At 35.5% G+C, this 14,163-nt stretch overlaps 1 protein-coding gene across 26 annotated transcripts in view; it reads right to left on the bottom strand.

Moving 5' to 3' along the window:
* The window catches only part of ABI3BP (ABI family member 3 binding protein), a 238,687-nt gene that overhangs the window by 65,316 nt on the left and 159,208 nt on the right, over positions 1-14,163 (bottom strand). For 20 of the 26 annotated variants that reach the window (XM_036998592.2, XM_073231729.1, XM_073231731.1 and 17 more), the window contains 7 exons: positions 13,668-13,727; positions 11,600-11,659; positions 10,870-10,953; positions 9,270-9,326; positions 8,204-8,263; positions 4,504-4,578; positions 2,340-2,387 (listed from right to left, as the gene is read on the bottom strand). The exons of 2 other annotated variants lie outside the window; for them this stretch is intronic. In XM_036998592.2, the coding sequence (XP_036854487.2) occupies positions 2,340-2,387; positions 4,504-4,578; positions 8,204-8,263; positions 9,270-9,326; positions 10,870-10,953; positions 11,600-11,659; positions 13,668-13,727 (444 nt within the window). The remainder of the gene's footprint in view (positions 1-2,339; positions 2,388-4,503; positions 4,579-8,203; positions 8,264-9,269; positions 9,327-10,869; positions 10,954-11,599; positions 11,660-13,667; positions 13,728-14,163) is intronic. 4 more of the 26 variants (XM_073231734.1, XM_073231738.1, XM_073231744.1 and 1 more) reach the window with 4 other exon arrangements.

Genomic DNA, 14,163 nt, shown 5'->3' with positions numbered 1-14,163 from the left:
TTCAAGGTTGCAGCTTGTGAAAACACCTCACTTGATTGGCCTGAAGTGTACTGGTGATTAAACAGATAAAAAGAAACAAATGTTTTCAAGGTCATGGAGGTTCAGGAACCTTAAGAAAAGCTCGCTGAAAGTAAAAGTTGTTTGACACTAGAAGTTTCTAAAGTTTGCAGAGACTTCCTCCTGATACTAAATAAAAAAATACAAAGCATGCAATTGTTTCAGTGGAATCTTCTTACCTGTGGAAAGATGAACACAAGACATGTTGGAGATTACACCTGCTTTAGGAGCCTGAGGTTCAGAGATTTTGAGTCCCCTTGCTAATCACTCAGTCTTCAGTTCAGGTTCTCTATCAAAACTAACAGTATTTTGAAGAGCCTTTGCAATCCTCAAGTTCTATGATTCTAAAGTTTCCACCAGTCTGGTGATTTTCTGATTCTCAACTTCCTTGTTTGCTGAGGCTCCTACTGAAGGGCTATTAGCTGCCCCCACAGAGTAAGAGAGACCATCGGCAGGTGAAGGCATGTCATGAGGCAATTTTCAGAATGAGATAAGTATCACTAATAATGTTCACGATTAAATATTTCAATCCTATCAATTATTATAGCTATTAGAAAAACTTCGGAAAGTTAGAGATAACTGACGCAGATTCAGTTAGTGCAGTCAGCATGGACTTCTGGTAAAAAACTGTAGAGTTTAATGGGGAAAGGTTAATAGGATATTTTAGAGGACAATGAGTAAAGTTAATATCCATGTCTCCTTTGGAAAGAGAGCCATATAAAATTATTTAATGGCAATAAAATACAAATTTGGGTTATTGATGATAAACTGCTCTTCCAAAAAGCTTGTAGATACTGAAAGTTTTCCTTGTAAGAAGCAGCACATTTAGTTATCCATATGGATGATTTCCTTTCCTGTATTGCAAACTCCACCATCAAGCAAACTTTTATGACTTGACTTGCCAAAACTTTATGACTTGGTTTAATTTCCATTTCTCTTATCTGTATACAGAGATATGGCCAAACCACTGTAGGAAAGAGCAGTAGAAAGAAGAAAAGGATCTGAATAATGACAAGGTGACCAGCCATGTGTACCCCTTTATGTAGATTCCACAGTGAAATCTGCTTCTGGAGGTTTCTGTTAATCTCAAACACAAACTAGATATCTTAAAATACTTTTTATATGACCACAGAATTTGTAAAACTAGTCAAGACGGTAAAGTTTTTAAAATTAGAATATTTATATTTAAATATAGAATAAATGTTCTTCCTCAGAAACATTACTATTTCCTCTAAGAAACACCTGCAGATTATCTTAGAGGTTTTTTCCAGCCACATCTGACAGAATATTCACAGCACTGTTATGTGACTGGCTATCAGTTATGGACAGAAGTGGGACATCAGAAAAGTAGGTTCACCAAGCAAAGTGATTAAGTTAGGGGTCCCGATAGCTAGCAGAGCTCACACTATTTTTCCTTTCTTAAAAATTCTGCAAACACTCACCTTCTACATGCATACAAAGTAATATATTTACCGGGTTCAATATGAGTGTCATCTGGGCTCGGTAGGATTATAGTTTGGGAAGGCAGAGGTGATGTTTCTATGGTAACTGAAGGAAGGTAGCCAGGGATACTGTAGTGCTTTTCATATTTTGAGTACAGATGACAGGGAGGATGGTAACAAATTTAAAAAAAATGAAAAGAAAGAAAATTGTGACCCTGTAACAAAATAGCATTCCCATTTCTTCATAATGCATTTAATTTTGAAAATGCTTATAGATGCCAGGTAACAAAATACTTTCAAAGTAAGCAATATCTTCACTTTTTAAATCCTCACTACACACTAATACCTCTGCAACAGTGCTAGAGAGATAGATTCAATAATAACCATACAGGAAAATCAAAATAAGAAAAAAATGTTAAAACATGACTGTCAAAAAGCATTGAATTTCATTTGAATTTTGGAGGAAAAAAATCAAACATGTAAATGAATGGGATGGAATGAATGTTACTGGAAACCACATTGCTAGGACAGAAAGTATAAATGGATCATCAAACAAAATATATCTGAAATGTTCAAGCTGGCAGAATGTTCAGTGTTAGCAAAAAAAAGCTGTAGATTCAACAGTTTCACTGACACAAGCAGAGAAAGAGACCAAGGTCTAGACACAAAACTGAAGGGAAGAAGAGACTTTTTGGACAATGATTTTGAACAGAAGCACCTAGAATGGAAACTAACTGCCGGGATGGAGTGACGTCACAGCATGAATGGACAGTGAGAGAGAACCTGATGTTCTCCGGTGATGGGGCAATGAGGACAAAAGCTGCTGAGGTGTGTAATTACCTAGTGTGCTCTCAGGTGGTTCAGACACAGGGGTAATAGATTCCACAACTGTATCAAAACAAAGGAGAACACTTTTAGAAATTTTAAGATGTTAAACAACAGTCAAGTGTTTCTTTCTTGAAACTCAACACACCTCATCCTCTTAACGAATTTACACCATATTTTTAGAGATAAGACAATGGAGTTAGATAGGAAAAGAGAGAGAACCATGAGGGGAAATCCTGTTCTGTAGTACTAATCCTCCAACTAATATTTATGTTGTAACTGTCATTAACTGACTGTCAAATGTTATTATGTCTCAGGATTCAGATACCAGAGAGAAACTGTAATTTAGTTCTGTATTCAGAGTCAGTTATCATTTTAAGATTCCAAGAATTTTGGAAGCTATAGCTCTTCAGCTCTATTTGATTGTAGAACAAGTACCGCAGCTTGGACAGTCATGTTCCATGGACAATAGAGGCTAATTAAAACTTTGTCGAATAAATGAATCAAAGCACAAAAACCTTTACCACCTTCAGCCTGTGGCTCATCTGGCCTGACTGGTGTTTTGGCAGTGGAATATGTTTCAGCTGCTGCTAAGGAAGAGCAAGGGAATGGCTAGTTAGTGGTGGGCAGCCCAAAGCACACTGTAGTGGAGCACTGGTTAATTTGAAAACAGAGGTTAGTGATCTTAACTAGATACATTTGTGAGGATAAATAACTTTGAGGTAGATTATGAAGATAATGACAATTTAAGAGGGCAAAAATGAAGACAGGAAATGAAGGCAGTGTGCAGCGCGGGAACGCCACACACACACACTGACAGTAATGGGCAGGGTCTGCAGCAATTTCTACCTGGAGCAAAGCAGATAATTTCACTTCCTTACAAATTTTTTTTAAGGATTCCAGTAACAAAAAGACAGAATGAATCCTTGGAACATAGACAGATGAATCTTAAGAATGATACGAAAATGAAAAATAAGATGTGCATATTCTTATTGAAAGAGTGATAGGAATATTAAAAAGATTACATTTTGCATTCAGAGTGAGAGGAAACTAAATAAAGAAATTGTGTAACTTGCATAGCAATACAGCAGACACTACAATGTGCTATACATATTTGACTCTCAAGATTCACTGGTGAGCACATACAAGTTGTAAGGAGCTATGAAATGTCACAAAGCATAAAGACATCCAGAGGTGACTCCTGCAATGAGATGGAAAGCCACTGCAGAACATGTTTACCTATAGCTTCCTTGGATGACTCAATGTTAAATGTATCCAATTCCAGAACTTCAAAAACTAACAACACACACAAAATGGCACAGTTGCTCAAAGACGGGTTGTTAGGAGCATTAAATGAAGTCATACAAACGAAGTATTTAGAAAGGGGGCTTGAACCTGTAAGTGCTCAATGTAAGCTATTATAGTAGAAACAATATTATTAACACTGGGGAAGCTCTAGTACCTGAACTGAATTCACAGTCCTGGAAGTGTTGTAGGTAACTGTTAACAACCATGCCTTGTACCATCAATATGAGCACCAAAATGCCATTTAGCTAATTAAAAGATGCACAAAAGAGATGTAAAGAAATTGTAATCCTATACTAGGAAGAAAAAGAAGACCCAATGTTTCAAAATAAATATCAGGGAGTAGCAACTATTGCTAAGAATGATTTAAAAATTTTGTTTCCTATTTTGAAGGGCAATGAGGTCAGGCTCACATTGTGTAAGGTGACTTTTTGTTATCCCTACTGAATTGAGAACTTTCTTCTTCCTTGATTGTCACAACTGAACTAGCATGCTTTTCACATAGCAGAGTACAAATTTAGCTATTACTAAAGAGAACAAATTTTGTAACCATTAGTGAAAAATAAGGATAAAGAATAAAATCAGTTCTTCTAAGTGGTTTTGTTGACTACTCAGATTATTCTCTAAACGTGATTATTCTCTAGTATAATATGAATACAATGAAAGGAAGATATGTATTTCTATACAGTTGAATAACAATATGAATATAATGTATTACTAATTTAACATCAATATGCAATCATGGAAAGTGCTGTACAATACAGAGTTATTATATGTGTATTCTTTTGCATTTTTTATGTTTGGAAATAAAACACCTAGAGTGTGTCCCCTAAAACTCACAGTGCACTCAGATAGACAAAAGAAATCTATTTACCAGGTTGACTTTGTGTCATTTCTAGGCTTGGTGATGTCACTGGTTCCAAAATAAGAGTTTGCAATTCAGTGGGAGCTGAAAGAAGAGGGTCTACATTGTCAAAGAAATTATGGTAACTTATTTCAGAGATTTTAGACAAAAGTAGCAATGAATTGAAACACAGACACCTTCAAAATCACATGGTTTAGGAGAGCCATGCACAGTATGGATTATTTGAAGCAGAGATTGGCAAACTATGGCCCTCCAAATTTCAGCCCTCTGTCCAGCCTGTAAGCTAAGAATGGTTTTTATATTTTTAAATGATGGAAAAGATTTTTTTTAAAAGTAATATTTCATGGCATGTGACGATGGTAGAAAATTCAAATAAAGTCTTACTGGAATACAATCATACCCACAAGATGATTCAAGGCCTATTTGCATGTCATTTACATATCAGCTTGGGTTGCCTTCAAGCTACAAAAGCAAAATTGAATGGTTGTGCCAGAGACTGAGTCTACTGTCTAAAATGTTTACCATCTAACTCTTCATGTAAAAAAATTTGCTGACCCCTGATCTTAAGCATTCTTCTAGAAAAACCTAGAGCCTTTTTGAAAAAATTAGGTTCTTATTTACTATTATATCTGAATCTGAATTTCCATAAGGCTTTCTAAGAGCTGCCTCCAGCCATCTCATGATAGCATCTTTAACAAAAAGCTCAGTGTCATCTAGGAGGGTTTTGTTCTGTGTTCTAGTTTGAAAACCCCCTTGGGAACACCCCTCAATAGTTGTGGAAATTTTTGTTTTATTTTTGCTGTTCCTACCCCTCCATCCACTAAATAAATTTCTAAATTTGTTCTAGAGCTCAATGAATCTCTACTGCCCACATAGATCCTTGACTCCTTCAAATATTTACTCTGTAGATTTTTATCACACTATTAGATAGACTGCTTTTGTATAAGCGAATTGTCTTATATCTAAGAAAAACTTGAAAACAGGTTTTCCTCACGATTATATTATACTCTGTTCAAGAGGTAAAACATGCCTTTACTTTTGATGTCTGCCTCTGGTCCTCACCCCACCCCACTTGACTGCTGATATGGTGCTGGGCACACAAAAGGCAAGGAAATACTTGTTTACCTAAGCCAAAGCAGCATTGTTATTTTAAAAAGAGATGAATGGAATAAAATGGTAAGAAAACTGAATAGATACATTTTTTATCAGAGACAGGCCTTATGCAGGGCATGTGATTAATTTGGCTACTACAGATTTCTACCAAGCAGGAACCTTCTTGTCAGTGTGCGGTTGTAGAGATGCTAACCACTATTTGTGCCTTCTCACTAAACGGGGCATTAAGGTGGGAAGTGCAAGTCAGCAAGCCACATTGTTGTCACTCCTGGGACCCAACTTCAATAGTCTGCAAGGACTCCTTAAACCAGAAACTATACATTTTATTTGTTTCAACTGTGAAGCTAAGGGAAGTTTAAAGTTTAGGAGAATGGGGTCCTTTTACCCTATGTGTTTGAGATTAAAGGAAAAAAAAATCTTGGGTTGCTATTGTGTTTGCAGGTCTAGAAATTATCAACAGCATTATACATAGACCTATGTTTTAAAAACATCTTATAGATTCTTGAGTTTATTGCCTAAGTTTGAAAATTTTTACTTTACTAATCTCATTTGTTCATTTTCACAACTGAGGGTCTTTTAGAGACCAAAACAATAACATTTGTTAGTTAAAGAAATAAGTATTAATATGCATAATTAGATGCTTACAGAGATTCCTACTTAGTAGATATTAAGAACCAATGCTAAACTGTGGTGAGGGATAAGGATAGTCATTTGTCAATGATGATAGAGCCTAAAACATATTTACTAGGATTGGCACTTTAAGGCAGCAACTTTTTTTTTTTTTTTTAAATAACAAGGAAACCTCATTCCTTAAAGCAGGAAGAGAAAAATGAGAATTCCATACAAATCTTATTGAAAGTAAGTTGTTCAGAGATATTTCATGGTACTTAATTATCATCTTATAGATCTAATACCAAGTAAAAGGGGAGAAATATGGACTTCACACTCTTCACTGAATCATATAATGAAATTTCAAAGGGAATTTCATGGCAGATTTCCTCAGGTGGATTCAGGGACATCTGTTAAAAATAATAGGTAATCCTCGAATTGAGAATTGTGACTACTTGTAAGATGAAGTATGAAATAGAATGACAACAGTCTGAGGCAGCAGGACAAACTCTGGCCATGACAGTGATGGAGTGAGTTTTTAACGAGTGAAAGAGCATTTAATGAAGTCACAAAAGTCAATACCTAATGTTTCTGGAGCCTCAGACCTATGACTAACAGGTTCAAAGCTTGTAGCAGGAACTAACCAAAGCAACATGAACATGAGAAAGTTTAAACACAAATAAAAAGTTCTAATTTTTCTTTCAAAACATTACTTTCAAATGACAAACAATTTGTAAAATTTTTTTGAATTGACAGGGAGCAAGTAGTCTCTTTTTGAAGATTTGGTCAAGCTGCAGCTAGGAGCATTTCACTGCAGAAGGTTGTCACAACCCTTAAATTCTGCTCCACATCTTAATCAACATGAGGTCAAAGGGTCAACATGAGGTTTCCTACATGTTTGGTTTTCTGATTCTAAGAAGGAAGCTTGCTTTAGAAGATCTGTTTAGGAAATACATATGAAAATATACTTGACAGTAATTTGTTACAGTTCTTAGAAGCTGAAAAAATACTTGGGGCTACAAAAAAGAGATCATGTGTTTTAATGCAGGTATAGCAATAAACAACTGTGAATGATTATGTCAATCTCACTATAAACTCATCTTTGGAGAGAGACCAAGGACCTCATCCAAGAAGCAGCTGCTAACCATACCTCATATCTTGGCTCTCAGGGAATAGGAAGAATGTTACTTCCCCTAAGAGGCATTGCTTTGGTACAGACTGCCAGGGCTCAGCCCTAAAACCATGGAATAACCTATTTACCCGATTGGGTCTCTGGTTCTTCAGGGCTGGAATGTGGATGATGGCTTTACTGTGATGTTTTAGGAAAACACTGAAGGAAGAAACTATGGATTACTTCTAGTGAAGGTAGTTTTGGATATAAGGCTCTAGATTTTCTAAAATATGTTCTATCTCCTTGAAATTTAAGGCATATATTTTTAAAAATCAAAATATTTTCTATTTTGTTTAATTTTTTAATCACTGAAGATTCTTAAGAGATGAAAATCACATAAAATTAAGTCAAGGAGTAGAAAGTTTTATAAATCTCTAACTTCATAAAAGGTGAGAACTATAGACAAACTGTAGGTGGTGAAGTCTTAGGTTCACACTAAGAAATTTAAATATCCTGAAGAATCTATGGTACCATAAAAATTGTTATGGTTTAGTTGGTCTATAGAAGACACAGATATTACCAACTTTGAAACTCAACTTTAAATGTCAGCACTGTTTGGACAAATGTACATGACACAAATTCAAATTAGATTATATGGTAGACAGCTATTCTGACCTAGGTCCTTGCCTAGCTTTTAAAAACAACAGGTAACGTATTTTAAGTCTTCAATACTCTTAAGAAGAAGAATAAAGTTGAGGGACGGCAGAGGATGATGAGAGTTTTAAGGAGTTAGTGACAACATGATCAGGATGATGATGTAATGGGTTGAAAATGAGCAGGAAAAAACTGTTGTGGAACACAGAATATCATCATTACCTAATGTTGTTTCTGGAGCCTTGGTTCTAAGAGTAACAGGTTCAAGGACTGCAGGATGAACTGGCCAAACATAATAAAATAAAACAAAGAGACTTTAAAAATTCACTTGAAGACTAATTTCATAAGTTAATTTTTAAGCTTCAGAAGAGAGAAGAAAGAGACATTTGTTATTTGCAGATCTGACCAAACTGTGTCAAGGTAGCCATTCATCACCTTAGAGACAGAGTACTGAATCTGCTAAATGTAAGTGTGGTCAACCAGAAGTTCTGGATGTTTAATTGACTATTGCTAATATGGAAGACTCTGCTGGATAAGCTTTTTACACATTTATGTAATGTATACTTTTTAACTCTACTAGAAAAATTATCTGTCCATCTACTTGCACTTCTGTACAAGTTGAGATAAGTGTCTACTACTTAAAAAATCATGAGTACAATAATGAATTCATGTTTGAAAGTGTAAGGAGCAATGCATAATGAATGGAGTGTGCTCATTAAAATTTCAAACTGTCTTTGATTCAAAGCTAAGAATTACTGTTAAACTGTTAAGAGAAGGAGAAAGAGTCACCTAGGAAAAAAAAAGACTAGCATGTAAACTTTTAAGACTTAGGCATATTTAAAATTTTGACAAGTAACTAAAAACACCATTCCTTGAAACAACAGATCAACCAATATAATCACAGAGATTCTAATACAACAAAAAGTAATATGATCAAAGAAACATGGTATTTCCAAAATTGATGAGGCATAAGCATGGTAAAAAGTGATAGATGAAAATGCACATTTGATATGAAGCTTAAAATAGTCACTGTTAAACAAATGCACATAATCATGACACAATATTGAGCAGTTACATTATAGTTCGATATCCTGAAATTAGTATATGCACAGTTCTCTTAAATTCAACAGATAATTTGCCATGGAGCTTGGCATAATTTCAAGATGAAGACTGTAATGGAGTGATAACAGAGGTTGTGGAGATGGTTATAAGATGCAGGAGAGCCCGTGGCTACAATGGGATGACAATGAGCAGGAAAGCATTATTTGAAGGACACACATTTTCATACCTACGATTTCTGGAGCTTCAGTTCTAAGAATGCCAGGTTCAAGATCTTTAGAAGGAACTAATCAAAAGTAGGAAATAAACACTTGTGAAAAGTCAGCAAATTAAATCTTACCAGTATAATATTGCTTCAATAGGTGTATAGCAATTAAAAATTTTCCAGTAATTAAATACTTGTTATTTACCTACAGCCAGGTAAACATTCTTTTATAAGAAAGTCAGTCATAGCTACACAATCCCGTAAGCATCTCAGTGCCAACCCACTATTCTTCCAGGTATCTAAGTACCTAATTTCAACTACTGTAGAAGGCTGCCCTAGGAAACTTGTTTAAACATTTTTACCAATACTTATGTAACTGTTCTGGCAATTGCTGGCTTTTTCTGTAGAAGCTTTAAGAAAATAAGATATCTAAATAAGACGGATACAGTAAATATTGTTATTGTATTGAAATTTTTATGTTTAAATATCTAAATAGATGGATACAATGTTTCCATTTATGTTTAAGATGTCTGAATAATATGGATACAATGTTTCCATTTATGTTTAAGATGTCTAAATAAGATGGATACAATAAACATATTGAGATTTTTATGTTTGAAAGGCAGCATAGAAAGGAATAAAGCAAAGTGAACTATGCTCATCTTGTTGAGAACTTGTATTTGCAAATAGGTTGAGATTGCATTTGAGGTAAAGGGACTTAACTTATCAGGATAAGGAACATACACTTAGTGAGTAGTGCCCAGTAGAGCAGCTTCTGGCTCTGATTACAAAAATGCAGTACCCTATATAGGTGGGAGACACTGTAGAAGATTCCACTGATGCTTCCAGGGTCAGATTCAAGTGTCTGAGTCATTCCTTCAAGGTTTTCTTCAACTGCTCTTACGGACCCTTCCAAACTCAGTGCTATTATCCATCATCACCACGTAGAAAGAGGATCTCCCTGGAAGCCTGTCGCCAGTGCTGGCTTCAACACCTCCTTTCTTTCAGTCTCTGTTCATCTTCATGATTTTAAGACCTAACTTCTTTCCAACTCCTTATTCCTGTCCTTCATAAACTTTGTTTCTAAGTTCATATATATTTATACTCCCTGCAAAAAACAATCTTGATTTGCACAGACACACTTCTTTGGTTCAATCTTTGAATGTTTCATGTTGGGGCAGGTTTTTACTTTGACTGCACTACAGATTTGAGAACTAAAAGCAAGTCACCTGCTTCTGTGATAGCCTCACATCTGTTGATGTGGCTGTGCAGAGATGGAAGATAATCTATGTTTGTTTCTTGAGATAAAATTGCTTGATTCTACTTAAGACATTCTGTCTTTAAGAGAAGGATGGAATGGAATAAGACAAAGTAAGTAAAGTAGGTATTAAAAGAGAGGTTCTTCATGCAGAAAGCACAAAGGATTCAGCTGCTGCACAGGTCTCTCCCAACTATGTTTTCCTTTGCTAACTTAACAGTGGGAATAGCAGAGGATCATTTTGTGCCTTTACCTCACCTATAGGCTCACCTATGGGCTTCACCTCACACGGCCTATCATTCCCACCACTGGGATCAACCCCAGACTCCCAAGAGCTCACTCCTTTAACAAGAAGCCCACATTTACCAAGTCTGGTTTGAGGTGCCTCAGGAGTTGGTGTGGTTTTAGGTTTGGGACGTGGACGACGAGTCCGTTTTGATGTTTTAGGAGCTGAAGAAGAAAATCTTCAGTTACTACAGTTTGTAATGCAGAAGTTAGAGTTAGCATGACCCATGACTCTAGATTTCCTAAAATTTATTAGATTTAGGGAATTTGTCTTTACAACTTGAAACTTTCACCCTTATTATAAGAGTAAGTCTTTTCTTACAATTGAAAGTTCATTGAATAAAAGGGGTATCACTGCTAAAATATGGTGGTGATGGTAAATACAAACTTTGATAGTTTGCTAAAATAAGATCACGTAATCAACTGAAATGTCAAAGAACAAATACCATATAGGGTTAAAATGAAACTTTTGATTCACAAACTTTCTGACTCCAAAATAGACATTAGAATCAACAGAAGGCTTTCCAAACCTCGCTTTACCAAAACAGGGGTTAAAAAACACACAAGATGACAGAACAATTTCAGATGGTTATATGTCTTATGACCTGAATTAAATTGATATGTAGCTCTCCTAAAAACAAGGGATAAGTTATTTTTTAGGAGTCAGAGTCTTCAATATTTTAGGAGGACGAATGAGTGACAACAGACGATGAACTACATGAAGCAAAAGAACCTGTAGCTACGAAGCTGATGGAGTGAGTTTGACAATGAGTAGGAAAAACACTTAAGAGGTATCACAATGTGTCATTACCTTGTGTTGTCACCCAAGTCTCAGTTCTGAACGTAACAGTTTCAAGGTCTGGAGTAAGAACTAATCAAAAATATTAAAAAATAAATGAAATGATTGTTTTAAATGAAAGAAAACAAAAAAATTCACTTCCAAATGAATCTTACTAGTACAGCTTCTTTTAAACTATATAGCAACTTTTAAAAACAAGAAAAGCAGACAATTAATTTATTAAGATTTGGCCATACCTAAGTCAGGTAACTATTTCCTATTCTTCCTTTGATCATCTGATTCTAATAAGTCAAAGTGGGGTGGTGGGTGTTGTCAGAACTTATCTTTGGGAGGATACTGAAGCCTCAGTGTGATGAGTCAAACTGGGTGTCCCTCTGTTCTGAGCAAAGAGTGTGCCTTAGTGTGCAAAGGAGAGCTTGTTGATTGAACATCAACTGTTCTATCAGGCACCTGAGGATCCCCTGTGGGAGTCCACAGACAGAACGAGATCCAGAAGAGCTTTGACCTCCACCCTGCAGTCAGACATTTCTACACTAGTATTATAGGTAGACTTTCTCCTTTGGTTGGTCTCTGCTTATATCCACACTTTTTGATTTTGTTCCTTGCCTCTTTTCTACTCATCTATGTATTATGTGATTTCAAGACTCCACTTTCTTAACCCATCTTTCCCTGCTCCAGATATTTATGCACCCAGCACATCTTATTGGTAGCACGCAAAAGTCAATCTTTCATTTGCATAGATGCTATCTAGTGCCATCTTCTATCTTGTCTGTAAAGGAAAGCCCTTTGTTCTCAACACGCTTGCCAGTTGGAGGACTAAAACATGTCTCCCACATCTGATGTGTACCTCCCAAAGGTGCGAGTGTGACTAGGGGGATACTGAAGGTACTTACTTAGTGTTTGCCAATCTGAACTGAATATGCTGAAGTTTTCTAAAGAAATTTTACTTTCAAGAGAGAAATGGAAGTTAATAAAATACACAATGACAGAGAAGACTTCACACAGCAAGCTTATGGCACTCAGTTGCCCCACACATCTCCCCTACTGCATTCCTCTTGCCATCTCCACAGTGATTAACTGCTGGTTAATACAATTTGTACCTTGTGTTACTCCAAGCTACTGGGATTACTCTTGAGACCCCACTGGAGTGGGGGCTGGTATTCTTTAAACCAGGAATACGTGTTTACCTAGATTGGACTCAGGTGCTTCAAGACTTGGTATGGTTTTGGTTTGGGATGTGGATGACGAGTCTGTTGTGATATTTTGGAACTGAAGGAGAATTCTTGGGTTGCAAAATAACTCTATTACCAATGGCTCTAGAAGCTATGAGAGGCTAAAATATGACTCTAGATTTTCAACAACTTGTTAGCTATTTGCCTTTTTATAGTTTGAGTTTTCTGTTACATATACTCATAGATTTTCTTTTATCAGAGAAGATTCTTTGAAGAAAAAAATCACTTTCTAATTCAAGAAATAAAGATTAGTAATTATAATCAAAGTCTCATAGGGCAGCTTGATTGGTCAACAAAAAGGTCAAAAACCACAGCTAAATTTTAATGTACAATAAAGGATGGACATACTAAACCTGAGACTAATAACTTAATCTTTCAATCTTCAGCAGGTCTTCTGTATAACTATTAAAATAATGCATTACTACCTAAATAGAAGAAAACAAAATACTATACGAATAGATAAAAAGGTAGAAATTTAGATGTGAAGTGAATAAGATCCTTTTGGCCCTGTGATAGCTGTTAATGCCTTTATCTGTCTAGATAAGAGGTAGAGATCCACATATGTTTGAAAATCAGTTTTACCACAAACACTGCTAAAACAACACACAGAATGAGATGACACAATTTCAAACAGGTTACATGACAAATAAATATTGTGAAGTAGGTTCATGCATGACTGATTCTCTTAAAAAGAAGAGGCAGTTTGTTTAAGAGATTTCATAATTTCAAGAAGAATGCAAATGAACAGAAACAAAGAATGACACTCTGGCAACATGAAGAAGGATGAGACTCTGGGTTTGACAAAAGCAGGATAAGGCTTGTTGAAAACACAGTATATCTGTTATTACCTAATGTTGTTCCCAGGGCCTTGGGTTTAACAGTTACAGGTTCAAGGATTGTAGCAGGAACTAAGCAGAAAATAATATTTAAAATAGATTTAAAAATATATGAAACGTTAAAACATTCACATCCAAACAAATCTATTTGTATATCAATTCTTCTACAGAAATGAAGAAAAAGAAATAAATTATTTACTGAGGAAACAAGTAGATGACTATTCTTTGATGATTTGACCATATTACAATCATGGACTTAGGCTTAGCCTTTGAACTATCTTTAAAGATCAACATGAAATTCTTCCGGGTTTTAACTAATGCATTTCAACTGATATGGAAAACTCTGCACTGGAAAATATTTTTATGATTAACCTAATATATATTAGAAAAGAAACTGCCTTAAAAAAATCTGATCAGACCTGTACTTTTATGGAAGCTTAAGATGAGCCTTTACTAAGTTTAAGTAAACATGGATACAACAGTTTATAAGCTTGAAGTAGTATGACAA

This window comes from Manis javanica, chromosome 3 (genome assembly GCF_040802235.1).
Source record: "Manis javanica isolate MJ-LG chromosome 3, MJ_LKY, whole genome shotgun sequence".
NCBI classification, from domain to species: domain Eukaryota; kingdom Metazoa; phylum Chordata; class Mammalia; order Pholidota; family Manidae; genus Manis; species Manis javanica.
This window is presented reverse-complemented; position numbering and strand designations above follow the sequence as displayed.